Source organism: Oncorhynchus clarkii, chromosome 3, assembly GCF_045791955.1.
Source record: "Oncorhynchus clarkii lewisi isolate Uvic-CL-2024 chromosome 3, UVic_Ocla_1.0, whole genome shotgun sequence".
NCBI classification, from domain to species: Eukaryota; Metazoa; Chordata; class Actinopteri; order Salmoniformes; family Salmonidae; genus Oncorhynchus; species Oncorhynchus clarkii.
The window spans coordinates 80,595,218-80,618,158 of NC_092149.1; the positions used below are offsets into that span (position 1 = coordinate 80,595,218).

General features: G+C 40.9%; 1 protein-coding gene across 7 annotated transcripts in view; it reads left to right on the top strand.

The window, feature by feature from the left end:
* LOC139406173 (PTB domain-containing engulfment adapter protein 1-like) overlaps window positions 1-22,941 on the top strand; it is a 152,540-nt gene that overhangs the window by 123,838 nt on the left and 5,761 nt on the right. For 4 of the 7 annotated variants that reach the window (XM_071148668.1, XM_071148664.1, XM_071148665.1 and 1 more), the window contains 10 exons: window positions 340-436; window positions 14,850-14,911; window positions 17,770-17,841; window positions 19,454-19,552; window positions 19,688-19,825; window positions 20,050-20,166; window positions 20,330-20,416; window positions 20,564-20,791; window positions 21,075-21,216; window positions 21,465-21,559. In XM_071148668.1, coding sequence (XP_071004769.1) covers window positions 409-436; window positions 14,850-14,911; window positions 17,770-17,841; window positions 19,454-19,552; window positions 19,688-19,825; window positions 20,050-20,166; window positions 20,330-20,416; window positions 20,564-20,791; window positions 21,075-21,216; window positions 21,465-21,559 — 1,068 coding nt within the window. In that variant the 5' untranslated portion in view covers window positions 340-408. The remainder of the gene's footprint in view (window positions 1-339; window positions 437-14,849; window positions 14,912-17,769; window positions 17,842-19,453; window positions 19,553-19,687; window positions 19,826-20,049; window positions 20,167-20,329; window positions 20,417-20,563; window positions 20,792-21,074; window positions 21,217-21,464; window positions 21,560-22,941) is intronic. The other 3 variants (XM_071148670.1, XM_071148671.1, XM_071148669.1) reach the window with 1 other exon arrangement.

Below are 22,941 nucleotides of genomic sequence, written 5' to 3' on the forward strand. Positions count from 1 at the left end.
AATTCCACGGAATTATAAACTAATCTTGTCTGCTAAATGAACTAGTGTAGCCAACAGCCATTTTGCGTAGCCACATCAGGACCTAAAATAAGGACAAATGCTATTCTTTTCTTCTGAAGTAGACTACATTTTTGTCTTCAGATCTTGCTTCTTTTTCATTTATTTTATTTAACCTTTATTTTAATAGGCAAGTCAATTAATAACTAATTCTTATTTACAATGACGGCCTTACCCCGGCCAAACCCGGGGTAGGCCGTAGGTAGTAACATTTTCCAGATTTAGTTTGTTGAGGGTCTGAGATTTTAAAGGATTCTGAAACGTTATGTTTTTTCCTTCCAGGTGGAATATTCCAGGTGGAATATTGGCAAATACACAGGAGAGATCTCAAAGACACAAGGTTTTTCCAGTATGAACCGGGCTTTTAACAGGAAAAAAGGTGAGCACTCATTTTGTTTCTCTTCCCCATTTGTTAAGCAGATTAACATTAAGCCCAGATCTACTTCAGATCAAATCAAATCAAATTGTATTTGTCACATACACATGGTTAGTAGATGTTAATACGAGATCATATTACGTCTCATATTATGGCTCAGAGATTTCTAAGTCAAGTAGCCTTTGTTCAATGAGCTACTTGTTATCATACCTGGAGCTAACAGGCGTAATCTACATGAGCACCGTGGTACTGAACATGTCTGACTTGACCGTTGCGGTTTCGCAACAACATCTTGTTGCATTTACCTCCATCTGTCCCACCACTCCAACTCCCGTTGTCACTAGTTAACACAGACACAAAGTCATAAACCCCACCTATTTCTACAACTTCTCTTCTTAAAAACGTATTTTACATGTAACCTTAATCACAGCCTTAACCACACGGCTAACCTTATGCCTTACCCTTACCTTAAATTAAGACCAAAAATACTGTTTTCATGATAAGTCCAAAGACAATTTTGGTGCCCAGGCGGCCCAGGGTTTTCTTGTGATATTTGAGCTTTGTAATTTCCCCCAGCCCTGTCAGACACATAATGAGTAAATGAAGACAGTAATCAGGCTAGACAGACCACTTCTCCTGCTTCCGATTACATTACCTTTTCATGGACAATATTTAAATGCAGCTTGGCTTGAAGGTACTCCAATACTGCCCCTACTGTAATTTTTATTGGGTTTTACTTTCTCAGGAATATAAGTTGATACTTTGTCAATATCATCAACTCAGACTCAGGAGGGTGTGTTTAAGGAGTCTATTGAGAGGTTTGGCATAACAAAGAAGTTATGGCTTCTCAGCTGACGCAGAAAGTAGTCAGTGAAGTGTTCCCCAGGCACAGTGGCTGTTTACCATTCCCTGCCTCTTAGTGATGGGCCCACAAATGCCTCCAAACATACTTGCACCCTGTCCAGTTATGTGTGATTGTAGAGAACTACAGAGCCATCTGGCATAATAAAGAGGGCATTAAAGTCTTTCAGCAGAGGACAAAGGTTCCTCCGAACCCTCCCCGAACAAAACAGACATTTTACCCCATAGCAACACGGAACACTGGGCTTTTGGAGACAACCATTCATTACCAGAGCATTGCTCATAACTGATAAAGGGCTTGGTAAGAAAATAGAAAAGGGTATCAGTGTTTTCCATAAGCGCCGGCCGTCGGCTTAATAGCCAATAACACGCTACTGTTCCACTTCATTAATTAACTAGGCTTCTTTTAATTTTGAAGTTTCAATTCGCTAGTCATGAAAGTCAGTGTAGCCTTCTCCCGCAAGAACGAATGATATGCATGTTCTAGTGATCTGTTGATAGAACTGTGACCTGTCAGTCACAAAGCGAGAAATGACAGGGGCAGAGTACTGGTTTGTTGTTCTGTCCTACCTCTCGGTACCTGTGTTATTTTAGTGCTCTCTGGTTGGCTGCAGTCACATTTCTTTTAACGGGACAGGGAGAGCATCACCGGTGAGTTTGAAGTTAGGGGAAGCAAAAAACTATATACAGTGGGGCAAAAGTATTTAGTCAGCCACCAATTGTGCAAGTTCTCCCACTTAAAAATATGAGCGAGGCCTGTAATTTTCATCATAGGTACACTTCAACTATGACAGACAAAATGAAAAGAATCCAGAAAATCGCATTGTAGGATTTTTTATGAATTTATTTGCAAATTATGGTGAAAAATAAGTATTTGGTCACCTACAAACAAGCAAGATTTCTGGCTCTCACAGACCTGTAACTTCTTCTTTAAGAGGCTCCTCTGTCCTCCACTCGTTACCTGTATTAATGGCACCTGTTTGAACTTGTTATCAGTATAAAAGACACCTGTCCACAACCTCAAACAGTCACACTCCAAACTCCACTATGGCCAACACCAAAGAGCTGTCAAAGGACACCAGAAACAAAATTGTAGACCTGCACCAGGCTGGGAAGACTGAATCTGCAATAGGTAAGCAGCTTGGTTTGAAGAAATCAACTGTGGGAGCAATTATTAGGAAATGGAAGACATACAAGACCACTGATAATCTCCCTCGATGTGGGGCTCCACGCAAGATCTCACCCCGTCTGGTATAAATGATCACAAGAACGGTGAGCAAAAATACCAGAACCGCACGGGGGGACCTAGTGAATGACCTGCAGAGAGCTGGGACCAAAGTAACAAAGCCTACCATCAGTAACACACTATGCCGCCAGGGACTCAAACCCTGCAGTGCCAGATGTGTCCCCCTGCTTAAGCCAGTACATGTACAGGCCCGTCTGAAGTTTGCTAGAGAGCATTTGGATGATCCAGAAGAAGATTGGGAGAATGTCATGTGGTCAGATGAAAGCAAAATATAACTTTTTGGTAAAAACTCAACTTGTCGTGTTTGGAGGACAAAGAATGCTGAGTTGCATCCAAAGAACACCATACCTACTGTGAAGCATGGGGGTGGAAACATCATGCTTTGGGGCTGTTTTTCTGCAAAGGGACCAGGACGACTGATCCGTGTAAAGGAAAGAATGAATGGGGCCATGTATTGTGAGATTTTGAGTGAAAACCTCCTTCCATCAGCAAGGGCATTGACGATGAAACGTGGCTGGGTCTTTCAGCATGACAATGATCCCAAACACACCGACCGGGCAACGAAGGAGTGGCTTCGTAAGAAGCATTTCAAGGTCCTGGAGTGGCCTAGCCGGTCTCCAGATCTCACTCCATAGAAAATCTTTGGAGGGAGTTGAAAATCCGTGTTGCCCAGCAACAGCCCCAAAACATCACTGCTCTAGAGGAGATCTGCATGGAGGAATGGGCCAAAATACCAGCAACAGTGTGTGAAAACCTTGTGAAGACTTACAGAGAACGTTTGACCTCTGTCAATGCCAACAAAGGGTATATAACAAAGTATTGAGAAACTTTTGTTATTGACCAAATACTTATTTTCCACCATAATTTGCAAATAAATTTATTAAAAATCCTACAATGTGATTTTCTGGATTTTTTTTTCTCATTTTGTCCGTCATAGTGTACCTAATGATGAAAATGACAGGCGCCTCTCTTTTTAAGTGGGAGAACTTGCACAATTGGTGGCTGACTAAATACTTTTTTGCCCCACTGTAGGCTTATTTTGTTAAGAACACAATCTGCCCAAATTGCGTGCTTCCCGACTGTAGTTTTACCCTGGCCTTGTCATTTAAAAAAAAATGACAGCTAAGACTGTAATGGTCCTAAGTGGCTAAATCATGCTCTCTTGTGTAGTTTATTTTTTAAGGATTAAATTTATTTTTGTGTAGACATGAGTAATTATGTAGTTTTGCCAAGTTCAATTCAATGTACTTTAGGGGAAGCACGACTGTGCAAATTGATACATTTGGTGTGGTTATTAAAAGCCGCCTGTCGAGATTTAATGGTTTAGTACAGATTCTTCACTGGTACTTTTCTTCCTTTTGAGATTGATGAATTAGCGTTAACATTTCTAGTGGCATATGAGCAAAGTTGTTGCATTTTGTTAGAATAGTTTTTTCTCATTCTTACACATTCCTTCAACTTGTATTTATTCATTTGGACTGATGCCAAAATGTGGTTGAAAAATCAGGAGGACAAACAAAATACTGTTACTCATTCTGCAAGGGGAAGAACAAATCACCAGTTATTTGTCTGGTCAGTCTGACTACAAGCTGAGCAAAAACATTTGTCTGATATACACTATATATACACTATGTATACAAACGTATGTGGACACCCCTTCAAATTAGTGGATTCGGCTATTTCAGCCACACCCATTGCTGACAACTGTAGACAATCGAGTCAATGCCATGCAAACTCCATAGACAAACATTGGCGGTAGAATAGCCTTACTGAGGAGCTCTGTGACTTTCAACATGGCACTGTCATAGAATGCCACTATTCCAATAAGTCACTTTGTAAAATTTCTGCCCTGCTAGTGCTGCCTCGGTCAACTGTATGTGCTGTTATTGTGAAGTGAAAACGTCTAGGAGCAACAACGACTCAGCCGTGAAGTGGTAGGCCACACAAGCTCACAGAACGAGACCACCAAGTGCTGAAGTGCGTAGCACATAAATATTGTGTGTGCGAAGTTGCAACACTCACTACCAAGTTCCAAACTACTTCTGGAAGTAACATCAGCACAATAAGCTAGGCTACCCTGTGGTGGCAGGGTAGCCTAGTGGTTAGAGCTTTGGGCAAGTAACCGAAAGGTTGCAAGTTCAAATACCTGAGCTGACAATGTACAAATTTGTTGTTTTTCCCCTGAACAAGGCAGTTAACGTTCCTAGGCCATCATTGAAAATAAGAATTTTTTTCTTAACTGACTTGCCTCGTGAAATAAAAAAATAACTTTGTTGTGAGCTTCATGAATGGCTGAGCAGCTGCACACAAGCCTAAGATCAACGTGCTCAATGCCAAGCATCGGCTGGAGTGGTGTAAAGCTCGTCACCATTGGACTCTGGAGCAGTAGAAATGCGTTCTTTGTAGTGATGAATCACGTTTCACCATCTGGCAATCCGACAGATGAATCTGGGTTTGGCGGATGCCAGGAGAACGCTACCTGCCCGAATGTATAGTGCCAACTGTTTCTCCTGGCAACCGCCAAACCCAGATTCATCTGTCGGATTGCCAGATGGTGAAACGTGATTTGGGGAGTCTCCCAAATGCCTTTCGGTGGAACACCAAATGTGTTTGCTTATTTTTTTTCTTTACGCAATGGCTTTTTTCTTGTATCTCTTCCATAAAGCCCGGCTCCTTGGAGTGTACAGCTTAAAGTGGTCCTATGGACAGATACTCCCATCTCCGCTCTCTGGATTGCAGGAAACTTGGTCCCAGTGATGTATTGGGCCATTCGCACTACCCTCTGTAGCGCTTTACGGTCAGATGCTGAGCAGTTGCCATACCAGCCGGTGATGCAACTGGTCAGGATGCTCTCAATGGTGCAGCTGTAGAACATTTTGAGGAGATCCATGTCAAATCTTTTTAGTCTCCTGAGAGGGAAAAATGTCACGACTGTCTTGGTGTGTTTGGACCATGATTGATCGTTGGTGATGTGGACACCAAGGAACTTGAAGCTCTCGACCCGCTCCACCACAGCGCCATTGATGTTAATGGGGGCCTGTTCAGCCCTTCCTTTTCCTGTAGTCCACGATTAGCTCCTTTGTCTTGTTCCCATTGAGGGAGAGGCTGTTCTTTTCCTGGCACCACACTGACAGTTATCTGACCACCTGCCTGTTAGCTGTCTCATAGTTGTCGATGATTATGCCTACCACTGTTGTGTCATCGGGAAACTTAATGATGGTGTTGGAGTCATGTTTGGCCACGAAGTCATGGGTGGACAGGGAGTACAGGAGGGACTAAGTACACACCCCTTAGGGGTCCCAGTATTGAGGATCAGCATGGCAGGCATGTTGTTCCCTACCTTTACCACCTGGGGGCAGCCTGTCAGGAAGTCCAGGATCCAGTAGCAGAGGGAGGAGTTTAGTCCCCGTGTCCTTAGTGCCCATGAAGCTCATCACTAAGCTATCGTGTTGAACACTGAGCTGTAGTCAATGAACAGCATTCTCACATACGTGTTCCTTTTGTCCAGGGCTGAAAGGGCAGCGTGGAGTGTGATTGAGATTGCATCATCTGTTGAGGCGGTTTGCGTCCTGTGTGAGCCATGGCCAGGCTTTCAAAACATTTATGGCTACCGACGCGAGTGCTACAGGGCGGTAATCATTTAGGCAGGTTACCTTCGCTTCCTTAGGCACTGGGACTATGGTGGTCTGCTTAAAACAAACATGTTGTTATTACAAACAGTCAGTTAAAGGTTGAAAAATGTCAGTTTAGACACTTGCCAGATGGTCCCTGCATGCTTTGAGTACACGTCCTGGTAGTCCATCTGGCCCCGCGTCTTCGTGAATATTGACCTGTTTAAAGGTCTTTCTCACATCGGCAACCAAGAGTGTTATCACACAGTCATCCATAACAGCTGGTGCTCTCGTGCATGCTTCAGTGTTGCTTGCTTCGAAGCGAGCATAAAAGGCATTTAGCTTGTCTGGTAGGCTCACGTCACTGGGCAGCTCGCGTCTGGGTTTCCCTTTGTAGTCCGTAATAGTTTTCAAGCCCTGCCACATCCGACGAGCATCCTGTATTGACGCTTTGTTTTTTTGGTGGTTCGCCTGAGGGCATAGCAGGATTTCTTATAGGCATCCGGATTAGTGTCCCACTTCCTGTAAGTGGCAGCTCTAGCCTTTATCTTGATGCGGATGTTGCCTGTAATCCAACGGCTTCTGGTTGGGATATGTACGTACGGTCACTATGGGGACGACATTGTCGATACACTTATTGATGAAGCAGATGACTGAGGAGGTATACTCCTCAATGCCATTGAATGAATACCGGAACATATTCCAGCCTGCTAGCAAAACAGTCCTGTAGCGTAGCATCCGCGTCATCTGACCACTTCCATATTGCGTGAGTCACTGGTACTTCCTACTTTAATTTTTGCTTGTAAACAGGAATCAGGAGGATAGAATTATGGTCAGAAATGTCAAGTGGAGGGCGGGGGAGAGCTTTGTATGCATCTCTGCGTGTGGAGTAAAGGTGGTCTAGTTTTTCCCTCTGTTTGCACATGTGACATGCTGGTAAAAATATTGTAAAGCTTTTTAAGATTTAAGTTTACCTCCATTAAAGTCCCCGGCCACTAGGAGCGCCGCTTCTGGGTGAGCATTTTCTTGTTTGCTCATAGAGTTGGTTGAGTGCGGTCTTAGTGCCAGAATCGGTCTGTGGTGGTAAATAGACAGCTACGAATAATATAGATGAGAACTCTATTGGTAGGTAGTGTGGTCTACAGCTTATTATATGGTTCTCTACCTCAGGCGAGCAATACCTCTCGACTTCTTTAATATTGGACATCGCGCACCAGCTGCAATTGACAAAAAGACACACACCCCACCGCTCGTCTTACTCTGTTCTGCCGGTGCATTGAAAATCCCTCCAGCTCTATATTATCCTTGTCATAGTTCAGCCACGACTTGGTGAAACATAAGATATTACAGTTCTTAATGTCCCTTTGGTAGGATAATTGTAATCATAGGTCATACATTTTAACTTCCAATGATTGCATGTTAGCAAGTAGAATTGATGGCAGTGGGAGTATACTCGCTCGCCTACGGATTCTCAAAAGGCAGCCCGATCTGCGTCCTCTTTTCCTCTGTCTTTTCTTCTCGCAAATGACGGAGATCTGGGCCTGTTCCCAGGAGAACAGTATATCTTTCTTGCCGGACTCGTTAAAGGAAAATCTTCTTCCAGTTCTCGGTGAGTTATCCCAGTTCTGATGTCCAGACATTATTTTCAGTCATACCAGCATAGCAGCAACATTATGTACAAAATAAGTTCAAAAATAAGTTACAAACAACGCAAACAAAACAAAACAAAATAGCACAATTGGTTAAGGGCATGTAAAACGTCAGCCATCCTCTTCGGCGCCATCTTTGGGCGGTATGATGATGTGGGAATGTTTAAGTGAAAGACAAAGTGCTGTATAGTCTTACAGGGCAGTAATGACAGACACGGTACTGGACTGTCTTACATTGCAATAATGACAGAGACAGTACTGTACATCCTTGTAACAGTGCACAACAAAATGTATTTTGATGTTGTGCATACGCACTCCTGTGCACAGACAGACAAATGTTTCCATAGAAAGGGTAAATAATGTACAAAGTGTAAGTACGTAAAAAACTAACTTGTCAGAACTATTTTGATCCCGATTCCAAATGCTATCCTGTAATTGATCTCAGTTTGTTCAATGAGTAGCAATAAATATAATGTGAGTGTGAGGTAAAAAAAGTCTGTCGATGTGCCCTTGAACAAGGCTCTTAACTCCAATCGCTCCTGTAAGTCACTCTGAACAAGAGCTTCTGCTGAAATGTAAAAATGTACACTAGCGATAATCCAGGGTGAAAATGTAAATCCATTTTTAATGCCCTCTCTTTGTAATTTGGAGATTAACAGATGAACTCACTCATGTGGAAAATTTGTTTCAGAGGTAACAAAAGGCTTTTTAATTTATCTGGACCATGTTGGCAGCTCATATCCAGACATACTGTAAAACAACGTATCAGAGGTGTTAAACTGAACTTAGCTTAACTCCTCTGACCAGCAGGCAAATGAGGCAGCTGTACAAATAATACAGGGACTTGTGCCTTGTAACAATGATAGACAACTAGCATTTTTATGGGGATGGAAGATTGTACTAAATGTCTTTAGGGCCTGTTACTGTAAGTTCCATATATGGAACATACTGTATATTAATGACATACAGAGGTTATATACAAAAGTAAAACAGAGCTGTTCCCTGTGAAATATTTGGGTCATCATTATATAGCTACTGTCTTCTGAAAAGCTGCATTCTCTTTGACAGGGAAATGATTTATGAGTATTTCTCTGCTAATGGTTCCTGCAAAGGGCACTGCCTTAATGTCATTTTAACACTTGTGAATGTTACCTAGCCTATGACATTTTCCCTAGCTGTAGATGTGAACCACTGCTTGCATGGCTGCTTTGCCCAGCAAACAGACGCATGGCGCGACGAAGAGTTTGCATACCAAGCAATCTCATTGTCAGCTTTGACTTGAGGTAATTTACCGTTTCACTGCATTGAACAACCTTATCGAAGCATTTGTGCTGCAATCACTGTACCTACAGTGTACTCTCATCTAGGTTTAAGCTTACAAGGCATTAGAGACTGCTGCTGTCCTATGTACAATACATAGTCCATGAACACTGGTCATTTAAAATAATGTCTACATACTGTTTTATCCACTTCATATGTTTATGTACTGCATTCTAGTCAAGGCTCATCCTATTTAACTACTGACGTACACACCTTTTCTAATTATATACTCCCTCCATACTGTGTGTGGTATGTATGTATGTATGTGTGTGTGTGTTGGTGTGTGTGTGTATAATATTTTACCACGGTCAAAAGTTTGGGGTCACTTAGAAATGTCCTTGTATTTGAAAGAAAAGCCATTTTTTTTGCTCATTTAAAATAACATCAACTTGATCAGAAATAGTGTAGACATTGTCAATGTTGTAAATGACTATTGTAGCTGGAAACTGCAGATGTTTTATGGAATATCTACATAGGCGTACAGAGGCCCATTATCAGCAACCATCACTCCTGTGTTAAAGGTGCTAATTGACCCTTTTGCAATTATGTCAGCACAGCTGAAAACTGTTAGGATTAAAGAAGCAATAAAACTGGCCATCTTTAGACTAGTTGAGTATCTGGAGCATCAGCATTTGTGGGTTCGATTACAGGCTCAAAATGACCAGAAACAAAGACTTTCTTCTGAAACTCGTCAGTCTATTCTTGTTCGGAGAAATGAAGGCTATTCCATGTGAGAAATTGCCAAGAAACTGAAGATCTTGTACAACGCAGTGTACTCCTCCCTTCACAGAACAGGGCAAACGGGCTCTAACCAGAATAGAAAGAGGATTGGGAGGCCCCGGTGCACAACTGAGCAAGAGGACAAGTACATTAGGGTTAGTTTGATAAACAGACGCCTCACAAGTCCTCAACTGGCAGCTTCATTAAATAGTACCCGTGAAACAACAGTCTCAACGTCAACAGTGAAGAGGCGACTCCGGGATGCAGGCCTTCTAGGCAGAGTTCCTCTGTCCAGTGTCTGTGTTCTTTTGCCCATTTTAGTCTTTCATTTTCATTGGCCAGTCTGAGATGTGGCTTTTTCTTTGCAACTCTGGCTAGAAGGCCAGCAACCCGGAGTCTCCTCTTCACTGTTGACGTTGAGACTGGTGTTTTGCGGGTACTATCTAATGAAGCTGCCAGTTGAGGACTTGTGAGGCGTCTGTTTATCAAACTAGACACTCTAATGTGCTTGTCCTCTTGCTCAGTTATGCACCAGGGCCTCCCACTCTTTTCTATTCTGGTTTGAGCCAGTTTGCGCTGTTCTGTGACTTGATTTTGATCCCCCTTTGTTTAGGGACACATTGTTCCATTTCTGTTTGTCACATGTCTGTGGAACTTGTACAGTTTATGTTTCAGTTGTTGAATCTTGTTATGTTCATACAAATATTTACACGTTAAGTTTGCTGAAAATAAATGTAGTTGACAGTGAGAGTTTATTTTTCTGCTGAGTTTATACTTTTATTCTGAACCTTGCTAGTTCTAATAATTCTATATTTCTTAATTCCTTTATTTTATTTGTATGGATTTGGGTGTTGTTAGCATTTTGTGTACACGACCAATCACCATTTTATTTGATTGAGCAATTAGCAGTGGCGCTCTTGTCAGCTTGACCTTTGAGTTGTCCTCTGGAAGGAGTAACCTTTTGGGATAGTTGTAAGGCATCACTCTTGTAGCATCAATAAAGGTTGAACATTTCTTGAAAATATGATTAAAAACGGCCTTGAGATGGGTGCAACATAAAATGGGAAATCATCATCGACTGTTTAGGCAAAATTCTTTAGTGTCATCAGTTTCCTCATTACCCTAAAGGTGATGACTGTTGGACATATTAAGTGCTATGGAACACAAGAACAGTCCCCACTCCCCACTCTATTCACTGGAGTCCTATTCACTGGCATTAACGAAGAAAACTCCCCTCGATGTATTGCATTTGTGTCGGAAGAGATTGTTGGAGAAGATCCATTGTATTTTCTTTTACCCTTAATGATAAACCATTTGTGTCCGTCCACTCCATTTAATTAAAACGGATATCTGGAGTACGGACATCTAAATACTGCTGGAGGTATTTTAGACTTCAGTCCCCCGGGACCTACTGATTGATCCAGCAAAACTCTGAATTAGACAAATGTGAGATTAATTGGCCATTGTTTTCCTGTAAGGGCCCAGTTCCGGTGATGGCTACTGTCCAGCCTGGCCCATGGGAACATTAGCTGTGTAATTCATTAAAGTGAATGGGTGAGATAATGAGCTCAGACTTGGACTTGGTCTGTCTGGAACTTCTGATGGCTTTACTACTAACTGTGGTTCTGAGTTCTAAGTTCACACAAAGCACTAGCTTTGATGTTGTAGTATTGTTTGATAACTTTCAAATACTTTGAAACATGTTTGAGTGTGTCTGGAGTGTGAAATGGGTTTGGTTTGTACTGTTGGGACTATTACATTGGTGCCACTGTGGGAGGCAAACTCAATAAAGCACAACAAAAATGGTTTTGAAAGAAAACAGATCTGTATTATTTGCATCATGTCTTTTGTGTTCTGCTTTATTGGCAGTTATAAACGGGTTGTTCGAGCCCTGAATGCTGATTGGCTGACAACCGTGGTATGTCAGACCATATACCACTGGTATGACAAAACATTTATTTTAACTGCTCTAATTACGTTGGTCAGCAGTTTATAATAGCAATAAGGTAACTTGGGGGGTTTGTGGTATATGGGCAATATACCATGGCTAAGGGCTGTATCCAGGCACTCCGTGTTGTGCCTAAGAACAGCCCTTAATTAAATGTAAGCTATGTACTGTATATGTTCAGAACCAGTCTGTCTTTAGTAGTAGTGAAGCACTGAGATGCATCGTCCCCCTAAAGTCTCCATCAGGCACCTCTTTCAACATGACAGCTGACCCTAAAGCTGTCGCTGAGTTAGACTGCTGAGGAAACGCGCCACACAAGCTGACCTTCAGTCTCTCAGATGCATCCTCTCACGCCCACGCCACTTTATTTACGTCGTCTAATATTTTATGCCCCGGTGCCAGTCCATTATTTTAGTGACTTTACAGTCCACCTTTTTAACGTTTATATAAGGTGGGCACGGAGAGGTGGGGCCGCCTCTATTAATCAAGATTGGGTGCTGACACACAGAAAAACTGTCTGGGCTACCTGCCTTCACCGCAGTGAGTCCAGGACCTACCCCCATTCATCATAGTTAGAATGTACAGTTCCTTAGGCAGGGGGGCTGGGTACAAATCTCCCATCAAGAGAGAACCACCAAGAGCTTGATCTTACTCATTTACTCTTTGATGTTAAGTAGTATGGTGGGGATGGGAGCTAGTGCTTAGCAGACGGGACAGCTGTGTTGGTCAGGGCTGTTGTGGCTAGTATAGGTACTGGTATGGCTATGGTATAGTGGCTGGTATGGTATAGTTACTGGTATGGCTATGGCATGATTACTGGTATAGTTACTGGTATGGTTACTGGTATAGTTACCGGTATGGTTACTGGTATAGTTACCGGTATGGCTATGGTATGTTTACTGGTATGGCTATGGTATAGTTACTGGTATGGCTATGGTATAGTTACTGGTATGGCTATGGCATGGTTACCGGTATGGCTATGGTATAGTTACCGGTATAGTTACTGGTATGGCTATGTCATGGTTACTGGTATGGTATAGGTACTGGTATGGCTATGGTATAGTGGCTGGTATGGCTATGGTATAGTTACTGGTATGGCTATGGTATAGGTACTGGTATAGTTACCGGTATGGCTATGGTAGGTTTACTGGTATGGCTATGGTATTTTTACTGGTATGGCTATGGTATTAGTTACTGGTATGGCTATGGTATAGTTACTGGTATGGCCATGGTATATGTACTGGTATGGCCATGGTATATGTACTGGTATGGTATAGGTACTGGTATGGTATAGGTACTGGTATAGTGTTACTGTAATTTAATTATTCATTAATTGAATTCCCTTTAATCTATTTTATGAAAATTTGTAAGATTCTTGTTTGCATAAAATAGACGGGAGACCAGTCTTTTCAATAATAGGTAACAGAATTTATTCTCGGAGCGCGCTGCCACGTTACCACGAGCAACAGTTTATATACAATAACATGACGTCATTTCATTGCTTAACAGAATCCCCTCCTCTCGACCAGGACAAAGGGAACTTTAAAAGTTCATTCTGATCCCCCTAGCACATACACAGGCCACACAACAGAATTAACTTTTGACCCCTCAACATTATCGATCACCACTTAGCTGACAGTTCTAATTAACAGAAAACATAGGAATGCACTCACAGCCTTATCTAAAACACCCCAGAGCTCAGTTTCGTCGGTTCAACCATAGGTTAACTACCGTATCTGTTTACTTAATCCACAACCCATTTCTTTCTTCCTAGTTGGAATTGTGTTCATTAACTTTAATTACTCCTTGTCCGTGTCACACAATCCCTTCTTATGAACTCATATTGTTAATCAGATATAATAAAACAGAGTATAAGTTTACTTAGTTACAGTTCCATTTAAAATGATTTGTTCAGTCATTTAATCATAATTTTCCTAACAATAGATACTGGTATGGTATAGGTACTGGTATGGTATAGGTACTGGTATGGCTATGGTATAGGTACTGGTATGGCTATGGTATAGGTACTGGTATGGTATAGTGGCTGGTATGGTAGTTACTGGTATGGCTATGGTATAGTTACCGGTATGGCTATGGTATAGTTATGGCTATGGTATAGGTACCGGTATGGCTATGGTATAGTTACTGGTATGGCTATGGTATAGTTACTGGTATAGTTATGGCTATGGTATAGTTACCAGTATAGTTTCTTGTATGGCTAGGGTATAGGTACTGGTATGGTATAGTGGCTGGTATGGTAGTTACTGGTATGGCTATGGTATACTGGTATAGTTACTGGTATGGCTATGGTATAGTTACTGGTATAGTTACTGGTATAGTTACTGGTATGGCTATGGTATAGTTACTGGTATGGCTATGGTATAGTTACCGGTATAGTTACTGGTATGGCTATGGGATAGTTACTGGTATAGTTACCGGTATAGTTACTGGTATAGTTACCGGTATAGTTACGGCTATTGTATAGGTACCGGTATAGTTACGGCTATGGTATAGTTACTGGTATAGTTACTGGTATGGCTATGGTATAGTTACTGGTATAGTTATGGCTATGGTATAGTTCCTGGTATAGTTACTGGCATGGAATGGCTACCGGTATAGTTTCTTGTATGGCTTGAATGTTGAAGCCGTTTCCTAAGGGTTCAGACACACCTCTGAAGGTAATTTGCGAACCGAGTACTGAACGATCTGCAGACGACCACTAGATCCACATTCGGTGTGATGTGTGCGAGCCTTAAGATGTTTAAAGTTACTTTTGTTTGAATGTTTCTTAGATTCCCTTTATTCATTCTTTTTTTTTAATGATATAAGAAAATAAATAAACTTTATTCATGTTTTTGTTTAGTCTGAAGTTTTGTTTTGACTCCTGGTTGTCTTTTTAAAAAATGTTTTACAATTGTTAAGGGACTTTAGGTCCTTGAAAAGCCACGTTGTTGTTGTTATTATTGTTAATATTGTTGTTATTTAAAATAGGAAAATAGTGATTTATGGATGTTAACCACATCTATTTTTAATGAGAGCCCACTGTGATATCTCTTTTCAGATAAATCCTGGATGCACACTCCAGATGCGCTGGCAAAGCATTACATACCCTACAATGCCAAGGTAATAACCCTTTTCCAGCAATCAAGATAATGTTCCCTCACAAAGGACTGGAAGTTAGATATAAAATAGGTTCCACCTTACACTGATGCAGATTGATGTTCAGCATGTTCCACCTTACACTGATGCAGATTGATGTTCAGCATGTTCCACCTTACACTGATGCAGATTGATGTTCAGCATGTTCCACCTTACACTGATGCAGATTGATGTTCAGCATGTTCCACCTTACACTGATGCAGATTGATGTTCAGCATGTTCCACCTTACACTGATGCAGATTGATGTTCAGCATGTTCCACCTTACACTGATGCAGATTGATGTTCAGCATGTTCCACCTTACACTGATAGAGATTGATGTTCAGCATGTTCCACCTTACACTGATGCAGATTGATGTTCAGCATGTTCCACCTTACACTGATACAGATTGATGTTCAGCATGTTCCACCTTACACTGATGCAGATTGATGTTCAGCATGTTCCACCTTACACTGATGCAGATTGATGTTTAGCATGTTCCACCTTACACTGATACAGATTGATGTTCAGCATGTTCCACCTTACACTGATGCAGATTGATGTTCAGCATTTTCCACCTTACAGTGATGCAGATTGATGTTCAGTATGTTCCACCTTACACTGATGCAGATTGATGTTCAGCATTTTCCACCTTACAGTGATGCAGATTGATGTTCAGCATGTTCCACCTTACACTGATGCAGATTGATGTTCAGCATGTTCCACCTTACACTGATGCAGATTGATGTTCAGCATGTTCCACCTTACACTGATGCAGATTGATGTTCAGCATGTTCCACCTTACACTGATGCAGATTGATATTCAGCATGTTCCACCTTACACTGATGCAGATTGATATTCAGCATGTTCCACCTTACACTGATGCAGATTGATGTTCAGCATGTTCCACCTTACACTGATGCAGATTGATATTCAGCATGTTCCACCTTACACTGATGCAGATTGATGTTGAACATGCCACCATACATATATAACCTATTCACTGGGCATATACATCATTTCAGTGTCTATTTTTGATTTACATTTGGTTGAATTGTCAACTAATGTGAATTCAACATGAAATCAACAGAAACATTCACCATGTCATTGGATTTAGTTTACAAGTTGGGTGAAAAAAAGACACAATTCCCTTTAGTTGATTACTTTTTGGAAATCCAATCAGTTTTTCACATTGATTCTTAACTTGATTCAATATCATCACATTTAATTGTTTTTGTTGAAATTATGTGGAAACAAAGTTTATTCAACCAGTTTTTGCACTGTGGGTAGGCCTTGAAAAAGTAAAGTTTACTTGGGAATAATTCTCTGATTGTTTTCTGTTACACACTGGTTTTGACTATGGCTTTGTCCAAAATAAAAATAAAAACACTCAATATGAACCTATTGAGTTTTCCATATCTCTGAACAAGGTGTCTGCTTCAGACTGCAGTACAGTCAAAGAGCACAAACAAACACAGGCAGCCTAGAAACATTTCCTTACTGACTGCAAACATAGCAGTAGATTTGGACTGGAAACAGAGCGTTACTAAACAACGGATTTGTTTAGTCTTCTTTGTCTTTTCTTATGCGGCACACACCTTAAAAGCCAACTCTTGGGAACAAAGTATCCTGTCTCGGGGCTGTTTTCTGCTGTGCTCCAACCAAAGACTACCCTCTTATTTGAGGCAGAGAGCCCGTCAGTGAGCATCCAGCGCCTCCAGAGATGTCTCATTGAAGTGAAGCAAAAGGCTAAAGTACTGCCACATCTGCTGCCGCTGTAGACTGGAACATTACAGGAGAGTGAACATTACATAAGGCAGTGGGTGAGAGTGAGGTGCAGCAGGGAACTGTACCTGTACCAATGAACTCCCCAAGGTGATGGATCTCAGAAGGCATCGGGTCAAGAATGAGTCACTCAGTCCCATGTAACGCATCTGTCATTCGCTGCATCCCACTATCATAACCCGACTGCGCTCATATGTGTCCTTGAGTGCAGACAGCATTTGTTACAACAGTGTGAAACTACACCATTTGAAGCTGGGGCCCATCCGTCTTTGCGTTCTATTGATAGGAGAGTGAAGGGGCCTTTTTTTTTTACATTGTTTGCCCACATTTGTGGCATCGTTTGCGCAGATGTTTGGCATCGTTTGCGCAGATTTTTGGCATCGTTTGCGCAGATGTTTGGCATCGTTTGCGCAGATGTTTGGCATCGTTTGTCTATTGTTCACCCACTGTGTGTTCTGTATTGGAATGAAATGAGGAAGGAAGGAAGTGGGCACTCATTGGCCAGTGTACAGTGTGGGCAGAACCACTGATATCCATGGCTTGAATGTTGAAACAAACTGTTACATCATGTTATGTTGATGAATTATGTATCTTAGCAAACATGCCATATGTTTATAGAAGACCCTTGATGTTACTCCATGTCATGTTGAAACAGCATGTTGCCTTTACATGGGAGGCCCTAGCAGAGGAATGTCCAGACTCATAACTTAACCAGGCGAGCCGAAAACAAAAGTATGAAAATGTATGCACTCATTACTGTAAATCGCTCTGGATAAGAGCGTCTGCTAAATGACAAATGTAAATGAGCCATATTGGCAGAGCAACTGTTTCCATGGATAGATGAAGCTTTGGTCTGAAGGTCCTTGGCTCCATCTGTTGGAGAAACAAATGTCCTGCAAACCCTCCCACATAACTCTTTTGTTTCTTTGACACACTACATTGTGAGGGATTCATAGAAACTTTAACAGTTTTATAGTGCGTTATAATTGCATCATAAATCCGTATAGTTTTATGCCTAAAGTAAACTGGCACTTTAATTTTCCCTTTTTATTCTAGTTTCTTGGAAACACAGAAGTTGACCAACCGAAAGGCACAGAGATTGTTAAGGAAGCCGTTAGAAAGTTAAAGGTAAGTTAGCTATAGACTTTGTTTCCTTGGCAACCTCAATTAAAGCTGTATTTCAGAACTGTTTCACCTAAGGACGAGTATAAAGAGGGTCTCTGAAATTGGACCTGTTTGGACATAAATGTGAACTCCAGGTTGGGCATCTCTACGGCCACCAGCAACGGCTTAGACATTTAGGTTGGTTTTTATTTCCAGATGTTAATCCCCTAAAAATGAAGATTTTATGGTTTACTGTAATTCAGACATATTGAACCATACTGTTTACATTCTAGACAGAATTCCAGGTAAAGTATTAGCGATTAGCTTCCAAGTTATACCCTGTTTTTGAGATCTGAGGGTGTGTGAAAAAGCATGCGGCATACCCAGGAATTTACCCAATTTTTACCCAAAAATGTACTATTGCATGGATATCATAATTATTTACTAGTCAACTAAAAATGTATCTGCTTGTAGCTAACCTCATTTTGGTATCTTTAGAAATATGGATTTTCCTAAAGCGAGAGTTCAGCCAGCTGTGCTGACACTGGTCTCCTTTGCTCTGCCTCACTCTTACCTTCATAACATTTCCATTGTGAGGCCATTCAAGAGGAAACTTGTTTTCATACCAATCCACTCCTATCTTAACTTTGCTGTAAGGCTGTTCAGTGAATGGGTCACAATATCTGAGTCATCATTGGTCAACGCCAGAGCCTATCAGTACAGCTCTCCTGGTTATGTGCCACATCTCTCCTTTGATCTTCTAATCTTCTTTTTTTTTCTCCTTTATTTTCTGAACCTTACCTTTTTTTTTAAAAGGGGGCAAATTAAGTCATATAATCAAAATCTTGACACAAGATTCAATGGATCTACATTACCGTTATGCTGTTCATACATACATTGCCATTATGCTGTTCGTATATACATTACCATTATGCTGTTTGTACATACATTACCATTATGCTGTTCGTACATACATTACCATTATGCTGTTCGTACATACATTACCATTATGCTGTTCGTACATACATTACCATTATGCTGTTCGTACATACATTACCATTATGCTGTTCGTACATACATTACCATTATGCTGTTCGTACATACATTAACATTATGCTGTTCGTACATACATTAACATTATGCTGTTCGTACATACATTACCATTATGCTGTTCGTACATACATTACCATTATGCTGTTCGTTCACACATTACCATTATGCTGTTCGTTCACACATTACCATTATGCTGTTCGTTCACACATTACCATTATGCTGTTCGTTCACACATTACCATTATGCTGTTCGTTCACACATTACCATTATGCTGTTCGTTCACACATTACCATTATGCTGTTCGTTCATACATTACCATTATGCTGTTTGTTCGTACATTACCCTTACGCTGTTCGTTCGTACGTACATTACCCTTACGCTGTTTGTTCGTGCATACATTACCCTTACGCTGTTTGTTCGTACATACATTACCCTTACGCTGTTCGTTCGTGCATACATTACCCTTACGCTGTCCGTTCGTGCATACATTACCCTTACGATGTCTGTTCGTACATACATTACCCTTACGCTGTCCGTTCGTACATACATTACCCTTATGCTGTAATGTTTCTACTCTTTGTAGTTTCAAAGGCATATCAAGAAGTCAGAGGGACAGAAGACACAAAAAGTGGAATTACAAATTTCCATTTACGGAGTAAAGATCTTAGATCCCAAGACAAAAGTAAGTCAACTAAACATGGCCTGGATTTTAAATAAATGCTCCGTTATTTTTTGTATGCGTATTAATGTAAGCATTCACGTGAAGTGTTATCAGGAAGGTGTTGTCTCCAACTGAAGTGTTTATTTTTATTGTCAGGATGTCCAGTACAACTGCCAGTTGCATAGGATATCCTTCTGTGCAGATGACAAGACTGATAAAAGGATATTCACCTTCATCTGCAAAGACTCCGAATCAAACAAACACCTCTGCTACGTGTTTGACAGTGAAAAATGTGTAAGAAATACACACTTTGAGAGTAAAAAAAATACACACTGAGAGTTTACGTTTTGATTTCATGTTCCACACCATCAGTTGTTGATCCAGCTATACGTGTCATCAACCCCTTGTAAATAATAAAGAAACTGACCTTCTAAAATTAAGAATTTGTTCTGGTGACTCAGGACCATTTTATAAAGAGTTTTTGTAAAAAAGTCACGGAGGATGCTGTTGTCTTCCAGGCAGAGGAGGTAACACTCACTATTGGCCAGGCGTTTGACTTGGCCTACAAGAAGTTCCTCGAGTCTGGTGGGAAAGATGTGGAGACACGGAAACAGATAGGAACCTTACAGAAAAGAGTAAGATTCAACTGTTGGACAAGTGACTGCTCCTTTATATGGGATAGGGATTAAAGATATTGTACACCTCCATGCTAATGATATTGATATTAACAGGCGATTCCCATATCAGGTGTAGGTAGCTCTAAAACGATTCTAAAACGAGCATGCTTATTTTTCACAGATTCAAGAACTGGAAACGGAAAATTCTGGGCTTAAGAAGCAGCTTTGGGAACTGGAAGAGCAATTGATGATTGCTCCTGTACCACCAGTAAGAACTGCATGGACAGCCCTTCCAGTCTCTAGACTTCCCTAAGTAACCCATATTACCCAGAGTAAGATGTCTATCATGCTGTGTGTGAACTAACAAGCCACTTTCAGTCTTCAACTAAATCGTCTGCATGTGATCTTTTCACAGCAGCTGCACATAAACTCTACTAACGAGGCCTACATGTTCTCAAGACCCTCCTCGCTCTTCTGGTGTCACAATCTGACGTCCTTCTCGTGTCTCGAGATCTCCTCGGTCACACTCACCCCTATGAGCTCGCCCGAGTCCAACCTCTCGGCAGGCCTACTAACCCCTCCTCCGGCTAAGTCTGCTCTCCTCCCAAAGCCTGCCGACGGGTGCAGCATCCCGCGGCCTCGCGTACTGTACAATTAGCTTTATCTTTCAGCCTTTCTTTCTTGAGTTCTAGTTCACTTTCTTCTAATTAACAATAGTTCATTTTGGCTGATATTTTTCTACAGTAGGCAATGCAGATACATATAAAGTATGCTTAATAAGACTTAAGTCTCAATTAGTTGATTTCATCACTCTTTATATTAGGACTACAGTCGGACTTGAAATACATATTCATAACTCTGACTTCAGAATGTAGGTCAGAGTACTACTGCTCATTGGAATGAACCAATACCTTCTACAATCACAGGCTGGCAGCATCTCCTTGAAACCCCCGATGTCCACAGACGTTTTTGACATGGTTCCCTTCTCTGCTGTCACACCCCTGGTGCCAATTCCCGCAAGCAACGGCACACCCCCTCCCCCCACTACAACATCTCCTACAGATATGAGTGAGAACTGCTCTGGTTACCTTACAGTTCAAGGATGACAGTGAGCGTTAGAATTGAACCACACACAGAGTAAGGCATAAACCATGGGTCGTGGTGATTAGCGAGAATTTATTTTAGGTTACACTTTATAATAACTGTCATGAATAATGTTTATATATACTTAATAAATAAATGTTACCAATGTAAATTGATTTAAACTCCTACTACGTTGTGGCATCTCACATATTGTCTCTCTCTCTCTCTCACAGGTAAAGACCTTTTTGGAGCGGAACCTTTTGATCCGTTCACCTGTGGGCAAGCCGACTTCCCACCAGATATCCAGTCCAGGCTGGACGAGATGCAGGTCTGTGAATGATCTTAAGCCCTGTTTAATGGACTCGTAAGAGAGTAGTGGTTCAACCACCACATGATAAAGTGTTGGCGAGTAGACCTCCACCCTAGTAAGGGGAGTGGGGCCCTACGCTCTCATTTTGTTTTATATAATATTAACATATCAGAAATACCAGAAATGTTTCCAACTTCAGTTGTTCATAATAGTTGCATTTTGGCTCATAAAGGTGTTGTTTTGTTTGTTTCCTGACTATGATGCTCAATATTGGCCATGAGACTAATTTTATTTGTCTGACATTGTGAACATTAAGGCAAAATATATTTAGCAAGATGTTGAATCGTTGATCCATATTACTGCAGTTAGTCAGCTGAAAACATTGTCATAGAATAGCACTGTGTTCAAAATGCACTTTAGTCATCTTGTAATCCACATTCACTCTTATCTTTATGAGATATAGCTATTTTGTAACATCAGCCATTGGATTTTAGGGCTTGAATGGAATATTATATTCTATATATTATCTATTTCAAAGCTATTGTTTTATGGAAACAAACTTTATGTAAATGATCAGTTGTCACTGATTGCAGATGCAAAACAATAATTTGTCACATCATGGACACCAAACAACAACTGTTAGTTGTGGTTTTATAGATGCTTATAACAACGAATATTATACTGCTTCTTTTAAAGAGGCAGGTTAGGCTTCTTGCTGCGCATGAATAGATACTTAGATTATAACTGTCATTATTATATTTGATTTAATTGTATTTAAAGTTGCAGCACAGCTTGTCTGAAATGACAAATACAATGACAGTTTGAACTGCAGTGCTCACGTCTTTTACATAAGTGCGTATGATGGCAGAGTTGTCAGAGGAATTTAACTGTAAAACTGAAGCATGGGGTTGTTTTTATATTTCCAACTCTTTATTTTAAATGGAATTAAACTTTGGGAACATGCACAGCAAATTTGACATCAGAATTGTAACACTTTCTTAGAAATTGTATGTGGCCCACCAAAAATAGTGTTAAACTAACACTTTTCAAAGTGTTGACAAACTAAAAACCCTAGAGTGTTGGGTTCCTAACACCATGGATGTTGCAAATTCAGACTTAAATTAACACTTTATTAAAGTTTATGCTTTTAAGGCGTCCTCATGCTTCCCAGCCAAAACAGTTCAGTAGAGTTCATGCATATATTATGACAACATTTTGTGACGTTCGTTTTGGACTGGAGGCCAGCCGATGTTCAGAGCCGAAGTCTATACCACTTCGTCGGTGATTGGTCAACAGTAGGGATTCTTCTGTAAAGTCTTTGTTGTCATTCAAGGAGAGATGACTCGTTTTCATGCACATTTTTTTATCGAAAAATACTGCACCAAAAATCTTACTTAGAA